Here is a 20,385-nt window from a genome sequence, read left to right as displayed (position 1 = left end):
TTGGATTACTGGCTTATTCTGTAATCAATTTTACGGAAAGAATTTATGAACTACTAGAGAAAAAAGACAGCATTCTATCTTTTCTGTTGCCACTTAAATACTGATGCAGGAAATCATTTGCCTATTCTCAATTTTATTTGATAGAACAAAAACCCTAACCAATAAAACTAAAGTCCAAGAAAAACATTTAGCTTGAAAAAAGGTTGAAAAATGTACCCTTGGAAAGACCACTGCTTACATGGGATTGTTCAACAAATTCCTGTTGTGTGAGGTTTGGCATATACTTTCTAAAAATATAAGCATCTGGGGAAACCAGACAAAGCCCAGGTCTTGGACCAAACGAGGCATGCAGCATGAATCTGTTAGCGATTATATCTATAATGAAATATGTGCCCAAATTTAGCAGTACAAAACCCCCAATACAATATGAAAACACAGCGTGTACAGCCCTTACCATAAAATATAGCCAACAGCGAAGGTGCACACTGCAGCCAGTCCACAGCTCCTGCTGGGATACTGATGATGTGTTGTTCTCATCTCGATTAATACAAAGGGCAAAACTGTTGTATGCTGAAAAAAACAAAACAACAGGGGAAAACCAGGTGATACAAATGCTTCTCACTGCATTTCCATGCTACTTCTACAATAAGAAACTTAATCACAAAAACCTGAAGACAGTTTCTTGATGATCTAGAAAGATGAGGTAAAATGACTCTATAAAGTCAATCAATAACCCACACAAGACTGTCGCTATAACGTCCAATTGTTTGACAGAGCAGAGGAAAACTGGATGAGCAGAACGTGATTTTCCTTTTGGCCAAGAATGCAAGGTGGGTACTCAGTGAGTAAAAACAGGACATGGCATGAAGGGACATGGGCCCCAGCCCCAGTCTGGCCTTGCAATTGCTCTGTGATCTTTGCCACATCACAAAGTTATGTTGACCATTCAAGTTAGGAGGCAATGCATCTGATTTTCAGAGACTCTAGGCACAAACAATGCCAAATGAATGAATATAAATGGAGGTATTTAATGCTTCTGAGAATTAGGTTTAAATGTATCTCAATCTGGGGACTTGAAAACAGGGGACATATTTTGAAATGATAGCCTCAATACCTCTGTTCCTCCATCTGTAAAACAGGAGCAATTATCTTCTTCAGAAAGGTGTTGTGAATCTTAATTTGTTAGTTGTTGTGCAAAATGGTTTTACATTCCCAAATGAAACATATGAAAGCCAAAGCTGTAAAAACCATTTTCAGCCACTTGTCTTTATTTAGCTGTGAAAGTCCTTATTTTGTCATTTTCCCATATACGTTTCCTACACTGCCCCTTCTGAGAAGGTCTGTTCATCCAATTAATGTCAGCAGCATGAAAAATTGCATCTAGCCTGCTCCCCAACACTCAATGTCTAGATTTCAGAGTGCTGGCAGGCATGAAAATATACATAAGCAAAGTACATATGTGCCAGGAAATAAACCCCATCATTTCTGAATACACAGCTCACCTAGGACCAGCATTATTGGTGATTCAAGAAACATACTCTGCCTTGACACCATGGGGCCAAGTTATCACTGGTCTATAAAGGGGATCGCTTTGGTTGAGAGCTTGACCCTGGGGCTTGGTGTGACTGCAACTGAGAACCCTTCTGCCCAGTCCACAGGGAAGTCTGCAGGAGCAAGGACTACAAGGGCAGCCTAAGCCATAAGCCAGGTTTGATCCTTGCCCAACACTTGCCCACCAACTGGAAAACAAGGTTATGGCTTATGTTGGCCGTGGTCTGCCATCAGATGTGCACATGTAATTCTGGGGGGAGCTGCGGGGCCAAATTAGTAATAATTATGCTGTAAACCCACGCTGATTTTCACCAACGTGAACGCAGGACAAGCATGGAGTAGAAATATCCTTGTGTGGATAACAGGTCCAAATGAGAGGAAAAAGAGTAGGGTTTGAGTCTTGAATAACTGCGAAGGAAGAATTGTTTGAATGGGAAATGGTAAGATAATGGAAATGCTCCGGCTCAGAGATGGAACATAATTTTAATCGGATAACTGCTCTGATTTTCAAGGCATTAGTAATTAATGACTAGCATTTGGAGAATGTCAGGTGGATAATACAGCAGTTAGGGGAGTTTTCAATTTCTTCATCTTTTAACAACTTGTTCCACCCCCATCCCTTCAAACAGTATAAATCAGCATCAAGGTAATGCAAAGAAGTTTTACATGTGGTCTGTGATAGAGGTGCCCACTATCAGATGAGAGATCTATAGACTGCGCAGGACCTTCAGAGTCCTTTAACAGGGACTGACAGCAAAGCAAGCCCTGGAGATTCACCTGTACGTCTTGCATCTCTATGAAAAAGGTCTTCAGACAGAGATCAGTACCTCACTCTGCACAGCCCCCAAAGCATGGTAGCTGGAGGCTCTGCAAACATCTCCTACCCTGGCTTCATAACCTCTTCAGAGAAAAAATCAGAAGACAACAAAGACTTTTAACTCCAAACCCCACCCCTGATATTTCTTGTAAGATGTATTCTTGTGATCCAGTCACTTAGTCTTAACTCTTCACTATATGGATGATGGTTACAGAGCTGTTTCTCAATTTAAATGTTTGCCGCTTTAGATACTGCTTGTTGATGCACTCTTCATTGATGATAACAACTCAACAGCTTGCCAATTAAAAAGTAGTTAAAATAATTTCAGCAATCAACTCTTACTCTAGAGTCCTATTCTCCATTCCCTCTTCCCAATTCCTGTGTTTATATAATAAAATAGGTCATTGTTTTCCTATATTCTCCCTTCTGCTCTTTTTCTAAAGATAAAGGGGGGGGAAGAGCATAATGAGCTGTACCACTGAAGAGTTTATGTACAAAATGCTGTCAAAAGTACAGTGCAATTAAAAGTGTAAGGAGAAAATCAAGAGATGTGCATCTTTAATCTCAGTCTGTTATGGCAAATTTCGATGCTACTTGCAAACACTGCAGCTTTACAAATCCAGAGTATGAATTTTGGTTTAAAATGTTCAATGAAACTGCCACTCTAAAAAGCTGTTTCAGATGCTTTATCCAAGCTACAAACAAGACAAAATTTCCCTTTCCTGCATTTCAGCCCCTCCAAAACCTGTAATTTAAAAACCATGAAATTTTCTAGGCAGGGATACCTTCTGTCAAACAGTGCCAATTAAAACTCTGCAGCTATAAATACCAAATTTGAATCAGACTGGCACCTGGACTGAAGTCTAGTGAAGGTGAGCAGGGGTCAAATGTGCTTGGAGTCAGATCTATCAGGGCTGGGAAAGCTGCAGGAGGCCAGAAATTTCATACCCTCTAACGTTTTTGCCACCCGATTTCTGAATAAGCTTGGGCCAATGGGAATCTGAGGCTTAGAAAGAAAATAACATTGATGCTTCCTGGACCTGTTTGTTAAAAGATCCTGCTGTGCCGATCAAAGATGCCCAACTGGTATCTCTGGGACTGATCCCTTTTACTTACTGGCATGCTGGAGGACACCACAACATTTCTCACCTTGTTTGTCAAAATATCTTCAGGGGCCTACTTGAGAGAAGGCTAAGGAATGAGGAAGTTCAAGTAACAAGGAGCTTTAAATGGTGAGGATGATTAGCTGCTGTAACAGCTTTCCAGAAGGTGTTATTCTGCACCACTTAAAGTCTTTAAGAAAGGGAAAAATTTATAATTAGAGTATAATGCCTAGTATACTATTTTAGTAGTAGTAAACTATGTTAACACTAGTCATCAATGCTATATTGATATGGCATTTTTATTATGGACTAAATATTTACAAGCAAAGTTGCATTTTTACCTGGACAGCTTAATTCTGCTCCCACTGAGACTGGCTGCTCCTGTGAGACAGTTTTGCCTGTATGACTGTGCTGACACCTGGGCTGAGCAACGCTGCGGGTATGTCAGGGAGTTCCCTCTCCATCAGCTGGGAAGGTGACATGGGCTGCACGTGCACCCTGGGGTGACTGCAGCCCTGCCAGGGCAGCAGTGAGGTAGCTAATGAACCCTATCATTAGCAGGAGCTCTTAGCTTGGGCTCAGTAACTCTATCTACTTGCCAGGAAACATACCCTGTCGGCTTCTCCCGCCGCAACCACAGTGCTGCCTGCCAAGGTGCCCTCCCAGCCACAAACTCCTTTTTCTCCGGACTGCCAAGGCAGTGAACCTCGGACCCATTTTAATCCCTCTCTGAAGGGATGCATCTGCCAAGACCACCTCAAAAGCTGAAGTGTGGCAGTAAACCCCCATTACCTGGCCACAGCATTGCCCTTCTCAGACCCCTCGAGCCCCATCAGTGTCTGTCCCTGCTGCGGGGGAGGGAGCTTTGACAGATCTTTATGCTTGCTAGGTCAGCAAGCTGCAATTTCCTCCCCATTTTGTGTCCTCCACACAGCACTGCTTCCCGAGGTCCCATCACCTACAAGTGGGGAAGAAATTTGACTTGCCAAATCTTCAACTGCTGGTAACGTTGCATGAAAACAAAGAAACCAGCTCAACACTCGGAGCCTGGGTGGAATTTGCAGTAAGGTAATCATATGGTGAATTTGATCCAGAAAACCCTCTGGACACTGACTCCAAAGGAGCAATCTGAGTGAAGCTGAGTTTGTACACACTGCAAATAAAGCCACCCTGAGAGCTGCAGGTGGATTAATTCCTAGAATCACTGCCACTGCTTCTTGAGAGAAACTGCTCATTAATGACTCATTAAAAGGTATTATTAAAATCCATACCATCCCCCACATGGTATATATGACATTTGAGACTGGAAAATCACATTACAAATAGGCAGCACATCTGTAGTGTTTGCTTGACAAGTTGAGCTTTGATGGAGGACTGCACTTCCCTATTTTAGGTGTGTGCTGCAACAGGTAGATGGAAAAAAAGATTTATGCAAATCAGGTACATTAAGAATGAGTTCTGTAATAGTCTTTAGGCAAATTAAGTGCTCATTCTTGAAAGCCTGATTACAGATTTTATCTTCCAACCAGTAAGTGCTGCTTTTTTTAACACTGTTTTCATTAATACCTTGCTTGGCCTTTTCTCCTCCCTTAACTGTGTTTTAAAGGCAATGTTAAAGCTTTTTAGCATGTTAAAAGATGCTAAACTGACATCTTTCTGTACAAGTATCTTCTGTCCTTAGCACAAACATGGCAGTGCTATCTTCCCAAGTCACCCAGTCCTGATCTGCAGAGACTGGCCAGAACCACCTTTACGACAAGGAATTCAGTCTAAAAAAGCATCTGCTTTCTCAGATGCCCAGTTAGTACACAGCAGTTCTGCAGGGATGGTGAAACCGTTTGGGGATCTGATAAATTGTGGTTATAATTCACTTTAACCAACAGAAGACTGCGATTTGTTACTCAATTTGATTAGACTAAAAACTACAGGGTATAAGACATTTTAGTTCAATGGAAATACCAAGGACCTCTATTGAGAGGGCTTCAGTGTGACATTCAGCCCACACTCTTAAGAGTCAGCAAAAGCCCAGTGACAAGAAAGGAGGCCTTGCAGCTTTGATGTCACCAACATTTTAACTGACAGACTGGGAGCCCCCTGAAGTGCTGGTGCTCCTTGGAACAAGGAGGCTGCAGGTGGGTCTCCACCCGCAAAACTTACGCAGCCGGGGACCTGGAGGGCTGCATCCCCCATCCGAAGCTGCGTCCGTGTCGAGGGCTCTGCCCTGGCAAGGGCAGCTGCTCCAGCATCTGCTGGGGAAACTGCCCTGCAGCACACCACCACCATGCCCGAGACTCACACTGGTATGCATTTGACAGAGGCCCCCTTCTTTGCACCCTGCTGCGTGAGCTGCTGTGCAAACTGCTGCGTCTGCTGGCTGCCTCTGCTTTCTGTCTTTATAAATTCCTTTCTAAAATCTAGTTTCCATCAGTAGGATGTTACCCTTCATTTTTTTTTCCTGACCTCACAACCAGATTACGTGTTGTTAAACAGATGCTGCATGTCAGAATGAGTGAAGCAATCCGTCTGCATCTCCTTCTTAGCTCTCAGGGGTTTGTGCAGCACCTTGAGATTAAAGGTTTTACAGAAACGACCAGTAAAATGACCTATGCCCATTCCTCTTAATTTAAAATCATTACGGGTGTATTCACCTTAGAAACCAATACTAATAGGCCTAAAAATCCCTACAGTTGTAGTCAGCGCCATCTGTAGAGTAATAGCAGTAATAAAGATGGTTTTTCCACATGCTCCTAGCAAAGTAACGTGTAGAACGAGATCAGAAACTAGTAAAACAAGGGGCATGATTATGATTTACTTGTTGAGAAACTTCTGAGAAAGGAACAGCTGGCAAGAGACTATTTATGTGTCATCTGAAGGATGATACCTTCCACCCAGGCAGCTTAATCCATAAAGACAGCAGCAGGATATCAGAGCTGGATACATAATAAATTGGAATCCTTGAGTGAGTCCAAGCCCTTCTGAGACTGAAAGCGCTGGTAGCACTTTTCCTCTTACAAATGAGAAATTATGACTATTAACTGAGACACACTGATGCACAGGATGCACTCCAAGGCAGCCACAGACGGCTCGTTAATTGTTATTGTAGGTTGGAGAGAGGAAGAAGTATTGTATGATCTAAACAAAAAACAATACCCTATAATGCCACAAAACTCACAAGAGCCAGAGGTAACCATTTTCAATCAATATAGAAGTGTAGTGTTCTTTGAAAAGAAAATTAACACTTTCTCTTTAATGTTACCTCATCTTTTCGTCTTTTCTGTAGATGAATACAGTGGACACAGCACATCTGATTTAACAGGAATTGTATCACTTTCTCCACGCATACCTCATGTTGACAGGTTTGTTCTCGTTGTTTCTGACACATGCAGTACATACTATATATTGAAATAGCATTGTCAATCTGATCTCACCCCTATGACTGTACGAGTGTCAGGGAGGTTATATATAGGTGTTTATCTATAGAATTTCCACAGTGCCAATCACTGAAGCACTTCAACACCTCAAAAGCGTTACTAAACATACCCTCACAGCAACCCTGATCTGTAGGGGCAGGATATAATATCCCCATTTTGCAGGAGGGTAACATGGTGATGGCATGCCTCACTTGAGGTTATGCACGAGAGTTATGGAGGAACGGAGAACCACATCGTATTCCTCAGTTCCATTCCTGGGTGTCAGCCTAAGATGAGCAAGCACGTATAGAGAAGTAACAAAAATTTGGTATGAAAGCCAATCTACTCATTCAAGTTTATAGCTCTGAGACGTCTCGGCCCTTTCAACATCTCTCAGTTGTTACCTTGATCGACCCTCTGTTCTGGTTCCCCTCTGCTTTTGGAGGCTTCTTTGGCTGCCTCCCTTTGAACTGTCTCCCTCCCATCGCAGCTCCCGTTGTTTCAAGCTGCTTCCTTGCAGCTCCCATCCGACCAGCCCAAGAGACCCCTCTGAGCCCTCCTGGCCCTGACTCAGCAGCTCCCAGGGCAACACATCCTCGCTTCTGTCTTGGCCTCTTTCAGTCACTACAGGCCCTCCCTTCACATCTGTCAGTATGTTTGGCAGGCACAGATAATGCCTTGACACATCAAAATTTTGGTCACTTGGACTTGAAACAAGATGATGGCAGGACATGGCACATCTGGTGTAGCAAAATTGTGCAAAGCCAGTGCCATGTTGCCAAACGGAAGAGCATTGTTACATGTTTAATTTCTTTAACTTTGTATAATTCAATATAACTACTTTTAATGCATGTCATGTATCCAGGTATCATTCAACACATGCAAAGTGCAATGTCACATAAGTCACCTCTCTGCTTTTGCTGGGATCCCTCAGCTAGGCTTTCTGTCCCTTCTGTGCCATGCCCAAACTCCCCAGTCAGCTCCCAACAGTGTGCGCTGCACTACCGTTAAGAGATTTAAAATACGAAAGAATCAACAAAGCCCAGGCTCTGTGCGCTCAGCCACAGCTGAGCAAACTCTGCGAACCCCAATTTATTTTCAACCTCAAGTCCTTATTTTTGCCACAAAATCCTTTGAAAAAACATGTTGCTAACAATGCAGAAGATATGCACACACATCCTGTGCAAGGGTCACTTATTAATCACAATGTTATGCGAAGTAATTTTTCTACATATTTTGTTCAGCTTCTTTGCCTCTTACCAGTTAAACCACCTGGACTAGAATTTCTTAACCTACTATTTGCAAAAAGGTTTATCTAAGCAAAGAAATATATTCTTTTCTCTTACAATTATCTTTAAAATCAATGTTTATACACACACACACATATACATGTATCATCCAGATTTAATTGCATGAATGCACGTTGACTGTTTATACAGCTCATGCTGAAAAAGTGCTAGTAAAGTCATTGAGCCTCATGTATTCCTAGCACAAAAATCACTGAAGAAAGCTTGCAGATATTTTTTAGCAATGGAACAATTTTACTCATATGGAAAATAGTATTCCTCTCCTTGAAAAGCTGACTCCTTCCATATTATGAGTCTAATTGCACAGGCCTCAAAAGGAGAAAATAATTTGCATTAATATGTTTTCTAAATCTCTTTAACTGACTTGAAAAGTTTATCTGTACATAAAATGTGCCATGTTGAATTCCAGTATCTGGCAATCTCCCAAGGCTAGCACTATGGCTTTCACAGAAGGATATTTTTGGCTTCATGATAGCCAAAGTATCCTCTGTCTAACCTGAAGACATTGGACTCTGTACCTGTCACTGGTCCAGGACTAAGTATCGCTTGTCCTGGGCTTTGGGCCAGTATAATTTGGGGAAAGAAATTCCACATTTGGGAAAATCAAGAAACCATTATTTGGCAGTTTCTTTTTCAAATGGTGGCTCTTTGATGCTATTCAGAAATTTAAAATCTTGGAAGTGGTTACCGAGGAGGTGGATTTATTGTGTGTTGCGCAGGTGAGGTAGCCAAAGGTCAAACTTTGGTCTGTCACATGGTGACTGCAACTATCTGCAACTTGGTTCAAACAATTGATCTCACAGACATTGTCATTATCTTTATTTAATTATTTCTTTATATTAGACATGCAAACTCCTTTAATAAATAACTCTAGAGGACATAACCTCCTAAGCTTTTTTGCTGTCATATTACAGAAAGCAGTAGCAGACTAACGTGACCGTGGTCTCATTACTGTGCCCAGCAATTTGTCTGTAACCAGTTTTGCCTGACGTGCATTGCCCTGCGTCTTCTAAACACCCCGTACTCCACCACGAGGCAGAGATGCATGAGGGAAGAGCTTCTCAAGCAACGCTGCACGTGCCCCTGGCCAAAGCGCTGCTCTAGCATCAGCTCTGCATTCCTCCAGCCTGTGCAACGGCGCAGGGCTCAGCTGTGCAGCGGCAGCAGCTGCTCGCCACTGGCAGCCACCGCTGAGTGACCTGATGACCAGTGATAAGCCGTGGCCGGGCACCAAAGCAGCTCTCAGCTCTGCACTCTGCTTTGCTGATGGCACCTGCTGCAGGAAAAAAAAAAAGCTGCTGGTCTTGTGCTTGGTGCTGAGGATGCAGAAGCCAGGCCAAGGCAGGGTCTAGAGGGACCACAAGATTAAGTAAGACCAGCAGTGATGCGCTTTCAGTGCGTGAGTAAGGCACTAGCATGTGCTGGGGTGCAGGGAAAAGAGGGTACGTGGTGGTGGTGTACGGAAGGCAGAAGGCATGGGCTGGGGTCCTGCATTTGTTGAGGGGCAGATGGGGCAGCAGGTATTGTCTGAAAACTTGTTGAGGGGGAAAATGAGTTTGTGTAGGAAGGCAGGGGAAGAAAGACTGAGGTGCAGCCCTGCTTGTGTGTCTCCTAGAGCCGCTTCTCCTCTGCAAAGGCAGCACATAAGTAAAGAACCTTGAGGAACATCCTGAAGTAAGGTCTTCTGTCACGAAAACATACTGACATTCCCTACTTGTTTTACCCACTATATGACATACTTTATTTAGGAAAATCATTCCACTTCAAATGCAATTAGTTCTAAATGCTATTGTTCATGTTAAAACGATTGTTATTTTGATTGATAGTAAAAGCCTACACACCATAGTAAAGGCAGCAATATCGGACACAAAGACATTACAAAATCTATAACATGACCCTTTAAAACCTGACTTGAACCATCAGATTTGACTTATGAGACTGGTTACAATAGTGCTTCATGCAAAAAGCATGAGGTTAATGCTGGATCAGGCAAAGTTGCCAAACACACCCTGGCATAATTAATCAAGAGCATTTCAAAAACAGATCGCCTCCAAGAGGTTATTGATTTCCTGTCACGACACATTTTCCTCATGAGGTGCTACAATGCTATGTATCTGAGATGTGCTGGCGTGCATTTTTCAGTGACTAAGCCTTGATCTATCTTCCTGGATTCCTGCCACTGGTGCATTGACATCTGCAACTACTCATGTTTGACAGTCTCATGCATGAGCTATGTGGCTTCCAACTTGGATGGGATTAGTATAGGAGACTTTCTGAATACTTCAAATGTAATTGAAAGCAGATAAATACAAGGGTCTCAAGAGGGTGGCATACTTTTTACAAATGGAATCACATTAAATCACGCGTACAGATACTTAGACTGAGAAAGATCTGTGTTAACCAGTATAGTATGCAAGAAAGTGTTTGCCCTTGTTCTTAAATACGTATGAATTTTGATAACGTCACATCTTTCTAAAATCCAAATATGCTGCATGGCTAAAGTGTGGTTTAGACAAGCATGAAAAGGTACACATTTGGGGAGAAGGTGCGGGGGGGGAAGAGGAACATATTCAGAAACTGGCAGGTGTTTTGCCTTTCATCCATGCTTGACCTAAGGCATTCAAGTCTTCTGTGAACCATCCCTGCCAAGTGATGAGAGCTGAAGACAAATTATACATCATGTAACTCAAGATTATACTGTTATAGTGTCAAATGTCAGCAAATAAGAAATGATGTTTTCTTTTACAGCAAAATTCAACCACATTCCTTACATAGAACACACTTCTATTTACCTGTTTTTCTTGGTAAATGTGGACACTGATACGGTAATCTGTAAATGTATTTCTGTACATATTTACTCAATACTGTAAAATAGAGGATGTAAATAAAACTGACATTAACACTGTTGTACAGAGTTTATCTTTCACATTTCCTTACTTTTTCAGACTTTGAACTCTGCAAACATAAGTAATCTTGCTTTAACGCAGATAATGCAGCGCTCGATAAATCTTTTAATGGGAAATGGCCTGCTATTTCCTGCTGTCAAATACCTTTTTGAGGATTGCAGTGATGGGCAATATATGAGCATCACAAGAGGACAGCGATACTGAACATATGTGATTTCAAAGGGCTCCAAGACAATCAGGCTGCAGTGGAGCTGTGATATCCACAGTATTAAAGCTATGGGCTCCTCTGGCTTGTCTTGCAGAGTCTGGCCTGATTTTTTTCTGTTCAGCTCAACCTTGATATGCCTGTCTCTGCTTCCCTCACTCACAGCTCTGTCCCCAGCCAGGCTGATCTCACTGAGCTATCAGCAACCTGGCATGGCTTTTCTATTTCAGACGTGAAAAAGGAAGAAGAGCTGGAGATGAGATGTGATTATTCTTACCACATGGTAGCATTTTTTCTAGCAAGGAGGGAAGCAGAACTGTCACGTGTAAAGTCAGCGGTTCCTGGGAGAGCAGTAGGTGAGCGGGAGGGCTACAATGGGATGAGTGGTCTTATGTTTCATAGTCTGGAGAACTGTGGAGGAAGGAAGGCTTCTTACTCTGCCTGGTGTCACAGCTCCTGTCATGGAATAATGTCCTCAAGGACTTCTGCTCCAACCTCCCAGCAACAGAAATCAGCTGAGGTCTGAAGCGGTTAACGTGAGGTACCCTTTGGTCTGCTTCCCAGGACGCTGCTAAATGTGGTCTGAGAAGTTCATCAGTTTGCTGATACTTGTAGTATCATAATGCATTTTTGTAGTACTAGAAAATTTACCTGTATTCCCCTATCGCCACAGGGATTCAAGACAAAACTTCCTTTGCCGCACCTGCTCATAAAGCTGTACAATCAGTCATCTCTAAAGTTTTGCCATGTATCCTTTAGCTGGTCTGATCTCTTCTGTGCTGGGGGATGGATGCCAGTATTGGGACTGAGGTCACTCACGCATGCAAGTGGTTCATGACACTTTTTCTTTAAACACAAGAAATATCTTTTTTAACTGTGAGGGTGATCAGACACTGAAAGTGGTTGCCCAGAGAGGTTATGGAGTCTCCATCCTTGGTGATATTCAAAACCTGACTGGACACTGTCCTAGGCCACTGGCTCTAACTGACCCTGCTTGAGCAGGGGGGTTGACCAAGACAATCTCCACGGGTGCCTTCCCACCTCTGCGACTCTGTGATTCTATGACCCTATGCCCCTAATTGCCAGGCTGTTACGGTCACCGGCCTTTATATGCAGTCTTGTCAGTACTCACAACCTCTTCTTCCATCTCCCCTCCCTGGCCAAGGCTGGGTCTGTAAAAAGTTGCTGCATTTTGTACATGATCTTTGCTACCATCTCCTTGGTTCTCTGGGGTGAGAGCAAAAAAAGGAGAGCTGAACCACCCTGACCCGCAGTATTTCCACCCTGTGCACTTCAGAAGTATCACTTGTTCAGACTCTCAAGAGTATTTTCTAAACAGCCCTGTAACTGTCATTGTTTTGTAGCTGAGGAACAGAGAGACAACAGGAAGGCCCCAGTTCTACATGTGGTTTCCTCATTGATAAAGATCCCATCATATGTGAATGTGTGTTTGATGTGGAAGGTTATGGAAATGCCTTTCAGATGGGAATGGACTGCCCAGTCACTAGACGCATTTCATATTGTTAACTATAACACTGTTCTGTTGCAACTAAAATACTGAGAGTGATTACAAGTGCAAGAATTGCAGAGTAAACCCTTACAAACAAGGAAGATCACTACAAATGTGTCACTGAAGAGGGATAACAGCGATTCTGAGCTGCCTGAGACTATCTGATTGACAGAGGCCTTATACTGGAGAATGGCATCTGCTGGGAAGGGGAAAATGCAAATTTAAGAGCACTCCAGCTCCACATGGTGATATTTTTCCACTGGGAGGGAGCAATAAGGATAACCTCGTTGCTATGGGAAGGACCAGAGAGCCACCTCAAGTGCACCCAGCTGGAGTGCAGGTGTGGGAGCCTGCACGGTGGGCTAGGTGGGCGCAGGAAGCTGGGCGAGAGAAGACCTCTTGAAAACAACAGGTTAGCTGAGAAGGGCTGATTAGGGCCTCCATCTCCAGAACCGGAGCGGCAGCCACCTCAGCTGCGCTGGCTGAAAGACAGACTTGCTCAGGTTTGGGTCTGCGCCAAGCCAGGACAACAACGTATGAGGAGCCCGTGGTGGAGACAGCAAGGACAGAGGCTGCTTTCCCAGGCCTGAGAAGGAGAGTTAAGAGCATTGCAAAGGCATGCCAGAAGGAGAAGAGACTTACCAAATACTGTCCATTTATTCATCACAGGCTTCCCCATGGCATGTTTTGACTCCACCAATAAGGTTGTCTTTAAGCCCTTGGAGCCACTGCAAGCCAGCAGTTAAGCACTGCTGCTTAGGGGCACCCACAAGTGTAATTCACTTTTGCAAGTTTCTAGGTGGGGTCTTGTGCCAGTGTTATTATCAGCAAGAACACCTGAGTGATTGAACCCGGCCTGTTTGATTGACAGCAGCGCTGGGCAGTGAGGGTACATAATGTATGCCCATGCCAGACTGCGTGCTTGGCCCTCTTCTTCCTCCTCTGCTGCCCCTGCCATAGCGCATTCTTGGGGGGTTCCAAACATTGTACTGGCCTTTCTGCAGAAGGTATCTGGCAGTAGGCTGGTATTAGTATTTTAATTACTTGACCTATTGGCCTACCTTGTTGAGCAGTCTTCTTTAGCCCTATAACCAACTTCTTAACGCTCTTCACTTATTGAACAAAATTAAAACATAAGGAAAAGCCTGCCACACTGATGAAATTTCCAAGAGCAGCGGAATTAATATAAAAAGACTTGAAACTATATTATAGTCCCTAGATAAATACTAAACTTAAACCAGATTATCTCTAGTACATTCTCCAGTGCATGACACTGCTTTCTCATGTCAGGAATATCAGTTACCATTTTGCCATTTTACTGCAAAAAAAAGAGCAAAACAAAACTCCAGCCTTTCTAGCAAACTGGGACGAAAAGTACATTAAGAGACCCTAGATAACCCCGTCACTACAGGATCATCAGGGATTACCAGAGCATAATTCCTTGTGATGGTGGTATATCATTAGTCTTATTAATAATTAAAATAACTTCTGCCAGTATACCTTATAAAAACTCCAATTAACCCTTATAACATTTCTGTGAGAGGGGGGAAAAAATAAAAGCACTTTATCAATGAAGAAATGCACACAAAAAAAGAAAAAGCATCTTGTCTAAACCAGGGCAATAGGCAACCAGTGATGGATTTTGTACTGGAATGCGGGTGTTGGTGATACCTTCGACTGGGCTCAGCACACGTCACCACACTGCTCCCCTGTCAGGAGGTCAATGTCGGAAGAGCCCTGCTGGGAAGTCCACAGCTACTTAAGGGCTTGAATGTACTGACCTCAAACATTCATGGCAGCAGGAGAAGAAGATCATGTGGATAAAATCCAATAGTTTAGGCACCCAATCAAAGCAGATTATTTCAAAACTTTCTATTAAATGTGAGCCCATCTGCCTCTCTAAATGTCAATGTAGACATGCTAGAGGGAACATGAAAAGGCCAGAGGAATACTTGGGCTGTTGCCTGTGAAATTTATTCTTGTTCCGACCCCTCTCTGCTGATGAAAGCAGAGAGCCACTGGGGGCTCAGAACTAATGGACTTCAGCTTCAGGGCAACTTTAGACAGGGTCCATGAATGTGAGCCCAGGCTTAGCAGCATGCATCCCAGTGACTCATATGGTCGAAACGCAAGGATTCATGGTATGCCTTCAGCTAGGCATATCTTGGGAAGCAGAAAGGATGCAGGTAGGGTATCAGGAACATCGCAATAATATTTGGGAAGCAGTTCCTGTACTGTTTCCAATCTCTCCTGCCCAGGAAAAGTCACAACACAGGAACAACCACAAGTCTAAAGAAGCTAACAGAAACTGCACTTTGGTCTCCTCCTTCAGTCTGCGTTCAGATGGGATTGAGGGGCTGAACTGACTCTAGCAACATTAGTGAATGACCTCATGGTGGCTATGGACATACTACAAATCTCTATGCCACGACCGCCGTCTAAACAAACACTCACTCCGTCTCTCCCACACAACAGCTGAGAATCTGGCAAACGCCAACCAGCCTCTAGCACTCCTGTAAAGCAGGGAAGCACTTTCAAAAGAGAACTGAGTTATCAAAACTATAAATTATTCGTACACAGTATGTAAGTGGCAGTACTAAGAACTGGGCCTTGATCCTTCAGGAAACCTTCTCTATTGATTCTTCTCCTCTATTGGTAGCTGAGACACAAGCTCCTTCCCCGAGGCAGAAGGTTCTCCCTCCACGCCAGGGAGAATGAGCCGGTGGTGGAGCACGAGGGCACCTGGCTGAGCTCTGCTGCATGGCCAGTGGCTGGTGACCGGGGAGGGGGGGGTGTGTGTGTGTGTAACGCTGCAACTGCTTCCTTCAGCTGTGCAGGACTTACAGAGCTCTCTGCTGTACTTCCCCCAGTGTACTTTACAGATGATGGACTGTTTTGCCCAAAAAGTGGAGAGGCCTTTTCCCTCTGCATTTGGGAGAGGTCAACAGCTCTGCTAGCCAGTAAATCCTTGTCTGAGAGTTGAGAATTGCAGATATGGTATTAAATCAATTCTTTACAGCTGCTTTTGTGGGGAGAGTGTTAATACAAAAATCTTTAATTTTTGAGAAATGAAAGCAATGTGGATTTAGGCTTTCTTTTTTTTAATCTTTAAAGAAAAAAATATTCTACTTTTTCCCCTTAAAAATAAAAAATAATTGAAGTATTTATTTGATTCAATCCAAAAAGCCTTTTTTTCATTAAAAAGAAGTCTGAATTTAATATGTGACCAGCTCTGGTGGTAAAGTAATTGACCAGTGATGTTGAAAATATGTCCCAATGCCAACTAGAATTCATTTGTGAAGAACAGATGCATCTAGTGGGACTGAAATACAGTTGAAACAGGAGAAAATATTTGGAAGATCTTGCTAAAGTCATTTTTCATCAAGGACATTAGCACTCTATTTGTCAAAGCATTCAGAAAGCTCCTTAATTCTGCTGGACTCATTGCTAATGCTGTTGCCTATGTTGGGACAGTAATAATCTCCCATTTAATAGGAAGCTACATTCTTTCATTTTGGGTGAGGATTTGCAAATGGCAGTCTATTCATTCATTTATCAATTGCAGATGTATTTAACAGTCTTTCAAACTGAAAGTGGCAAAACAAAAATTAGATTAATTGTAATATGGCAACAGTCTTCAGTGCATTATACCATGCTTTCTGCCCTCTAAGGACTCCTAAATCACTTCAACTACCATTTTGGTGCCTTGGTTGTGTTGAGAGCAGGGAAACCTCCAGCCCTGACTTCATTCGGGCTCAGCCACCACCACCTGAAGCGTTCTTTCTCTTCCTACCTTTCACCTGTCTTTTCTCTATAAAATCCCTCTTTGCCTTTCTGCTTCCAGCCTCACGTTGCCTGGATGCTGCTGAGCTCCTCCATTCTCTCCAATTGTGCTGCACGGTGCGAGGACGGGTATTAACAAGGGCTTCATCAGTGCATGTCCTGTCTGGCTTTTGGTAGGGAAGAAATTCCCTGCCTGGTCCTGTCTGTCTTCTTTATGCTCTGTTCCAGTACCAGACACAAGAGAAGCTACCACTTAATTCACAGCCACATGAGAGGCAGGCTTTCCAGAGACAGTGCAGCTATGAAGTCCTCCAAGGAGGACAGCTCATGGAAGTTGGAGAAAAAGCATTTGGTTAAGGATGCTCAAGTTTAAAATGTAGAGTGGGAGAAAAATAAATGAACCACATCATTGGTATTTTTAACACTGTGAAAGGCAGCAGTTTCCCAGTCTTGCAAGGACAGGAAAAAAAAAAAAAGAAAAAGGAAGCAGTGGCAAAAACCAAACCAACTGAGCACCCAGAGCTCAAGGAACATAAAGGGGGGAGGCAAAGTGCAGAAGCCATGAGAGACAATGCGTGGCACATCACAGGTGCCAGTTCTTGCTATTAATACGGCACAAACTATTTATGCTGCCTGCTTACTTCTCAGCGAGAGATGGGCAGCTTACCTTGCATCTCGAGCAGGCGTGTGCACGGCAAAAGCATAGAGGTAGACATAACAGAGCAGATGGAGAACATATGAGTCAAAGCATACTCTGTAAACAGACGCTACAGAAGAGGTTAGGTGGAAGAAGACTATTTTTTATTAAGTGCTCTTAGCATTTCCTTAGGAGCCTATTCCTTTAGCATAAGGAAACAGTCCTTCTTGTAAGGAACTGAAAAATATTTGTTTTACTGATTGCTTTGGTAGACATGTAAGTTTTGGGAATCTGAACTATAAGATGAAAGCTCAGCACTGATAATGATATTTGCGTAGGATGTATGTATCTTAGCCTGGAGGCTGACACAGGCTGAATATGTAACGTACAAGTTGTATATTTCAAAGAGAACATATACAGCTTTCCAGCATTTTCCCATTTCCGTTTTGGCTCTTCATTCTTTCTTAAAAAAAGATTAAGAAAGAATGAAAGATGAGGAAAGTCTCTGGATATCACTTTTTTTTTTTTTTTGCATTTTCTGACATAAAAAAGGGAAAATCATGGGGAGGATAAAATGGGAGGAAGAAAACCCATAATGGTAAAAATCCAAACCACTGAAGTTTTAAGTTTTGATGAAAAAACAGGTTTAAACAATTATGAAAAAGAAGATTCTAGCTAAAGACAAAGGGGTTTTTTTTGTTTGTTGGAAGTACCCTTTAATTGTTCTATGCAGCTTTTGATACCTTCCAACTATAAAGTGCTAATCAGTACAAAATTTTAAAATTCATCACAAGTTACATAATGTACTTTATATACCTTATTAACATACTTTAATAATGTCCATACATAGATACATTAGTATATCTTGTATATTTAAAACTCCTACCATTTTAAACCTAAGATATCAGCAATCTTAAAATGTCATGCACCTGCAAAATAACAGACGTTATTGTTTTCACCATAAGCACATATGTATGAGAGCTACATGGATCTTCTTAAGATCCTGACCAGAAATTTTGGTTTCTAGAGGCACATCACCTCTTTATAGTATTTTCAAAAAGAAAACTGCTCTAAGTTTTTATTAAAGCCTACATGCAACCACTCAGTAAATATGTCTCCTGTCTCCTGGCAGGTCAATTATTCTCAAGGTTTCCACCCAGAGATGAAGTCCTCTATGATTCACTTTCCTTTTCTTCCTCTCTCCTCATCATGTTTGAATTCTGACATATGCTCACTGAAAGAATGAGTTAACTCAGCGGCAATGTTGCTATATTTTACCTGCCTAAAGAATGGCCAGCAAGGAGGGCCCGCTTTATTTCCCTCAAAGCTGTGTTACCAATAATATTGTATTGCATTTGATATAGTCAGATGGCTCGTATAGTCCACATACAAATGGAAATGATGTTGCCACTTTTGTGTCTGAAATAATCTTTCTCACAATAACTGGATTACCTAAAACCACTTAGATAACCTTGGCGCAGTTTAGATATACAAGAGAATTTAGCATAAGCGGTGTTTTTTGCCAAATGTTATTTTTTAACACTTCCTCCTATGAATCCTAAACTGCTTTTTGTTATTCATCTCACTAACCATTCATGGATGAATGGCAATTGCTGAATGTCTTAGAAACAACACCTTGAAAATGTCATTCAAATCAATTTTTCAACAGCATGAGAGGCTAGGAGGTAGTTCACACTTCTTTTATAATAATATTCTATAAGAGGTACTGTAGTCATCTGCCTTCCCGCCACCCCCTCCAAAAGTAAAGTATTATAAATTCACTCTGATTTAGTGCAGCCAAATGTACCAGGCAGAGAAAAACACTGCAGACAGAATATGCTATTAAGACTGGTAAACTATGAGAAAAACCATCTCCATTATTCCCCCCAAACTAACCTGTTCCCCTCCAGCTCAGCAAAAGCACAGAAGAATTCTGCAAGGCTGAATTTTCCTCCTGTAAAGAGCAATTTATCCATGGCCAGCAGCTCCAGAAGCATGCAAGTCCAGCATCTGGAATGCTGCTTCTTTCTAATGAGAGGAGCCGAGAACCCCACTTTGGTCTCCTAAATATCAGCTACTTATTAAGACCTATAGAGTCCTTCTTCCTGAAGTGGCATATACACTTAGGAGTTCACTGAACCTCTCTTGATCCTCAAATGTCAAGACAGCATTATTCCAGCATTTGCTCATATCCAGCTCTGCCCTGACTCTAAAACCATCAGCAATTCAAGCCCCAAAGCAAGGACAAAAGGGACTAGAAACCCTATGGCTTAAAGACTGTTTCACCCTTTCAAACAGCAACCGGTGAATGAGGAGATACCAGCTAAGATGTTCATGCCATGAGATCCGTCCCCCATCTGACAATTCAGATCAATTTCTGGGCTTGGCACCATGTTTCCAAAGCACCCTAAACCAAAGCAACAGCAAATCTGAACCATGGCTGAGGAATGTGTGAAGCAACCAAACCCAAACCATCTTTTTTTCAAAGTCCTGCTGTCTTGCATTACTGACAGCAGGTGTAAAAAAATCACCAGCACTGCTATTGCTAAGCTAATTTCCACAGGGTATTCTATGTACGTAGACAAAGGGATAAAAAAAAGAGAGGGAAATATTGCCTCTTTCCTCTAATCAGACATGCAGACCAGGCATCTTCCTGTAAGTCAGTTCCTTTCAGGCAAAATCTCTGATAAATCTTACAGCTAAGGGTGAACCCACTTTTTAGCACGACATTTGAACCTAAGCTCATTGCTTTTGGTGACTTCATATGAAGGATGCTGGCACCACACAGCCAAGGACACCGTAGCTCGAACTCCTCTCAAGGTGGGCACCGCATAAACTCTCTCTCATTTGACATACAGAACTGCATGCACTTGCCTGGACACTCAGCCTCAAAAGGCCGCTGGGGAGGCTGCAAATATTCTGCTGTATTTAGGGCCTCCTCCAGCCTTCCGGGTCAGAACAGTGTAATGCTCTATCAGCCTGACCAGTAACTCATGTAGGGCAAGATTTCTTTTCCCTTCCATCACACGTGGAAGTAACAAAGCTGAGTTGCAGGCCAGAAAACCCCCCAACTCATTTCAAACCTTCTGTTTTTCACCATGTTCCAGGACAACTCCCCAATCTCCATCATGGGGCTGAGGACCTCATCTCATGCTG

The 20,385-nt window shown here is 42.7% G+C and overlaps 1 protein-coding gene across 3 annotated transcripts in view; it reads right to left on the bottom strand.

The window, feature by feature from the left end:
- AIG1 (androgen induced 1) overlaps positions 1-20,385 on the bottom strand; it is a 128,175-nt gene that overhangs the window by 13,980 nt on the left and 93,810 nt on the right. For all 3 annotated transcript variants that reach the window (XR_012834562.1, XM_075748277.1, XM_075748276.1), the window contains exon 4: positions 455-570. Coding sequence is in view for 2 of the 3 variants with exons in the window: in XM_075748277.1 (XP_075604392.1) it covers positions 455-570 (116 nt within the window). In the remaining variant the exon portion in view is untranslated. The remainder of the gene's footprint in view (positions 1-454; positions 571-20,385) is intronic.

This window comes from Balearica regulorum, chromosome 3 (assembly GCF_011004875.1).
Source record: "Balearica regulorum gibbericeps isolate bBalReg1 chromosome 3, bBalReg1.pri, whole genome shotgun sequence".
In the NCBI taxonomy this organism is placed as follows: domain Eukaryota; kingdom Metazoa; phylum Chordata; class Aves; order Gruiformes; family Gruidae; genus Balearica; species Balearica regulorum.
The sequence above is the reverse complement of the archived record's forward strand: the minus strand, read 5'-3'. Positions and strand labels throughout refer to the sequence as shown.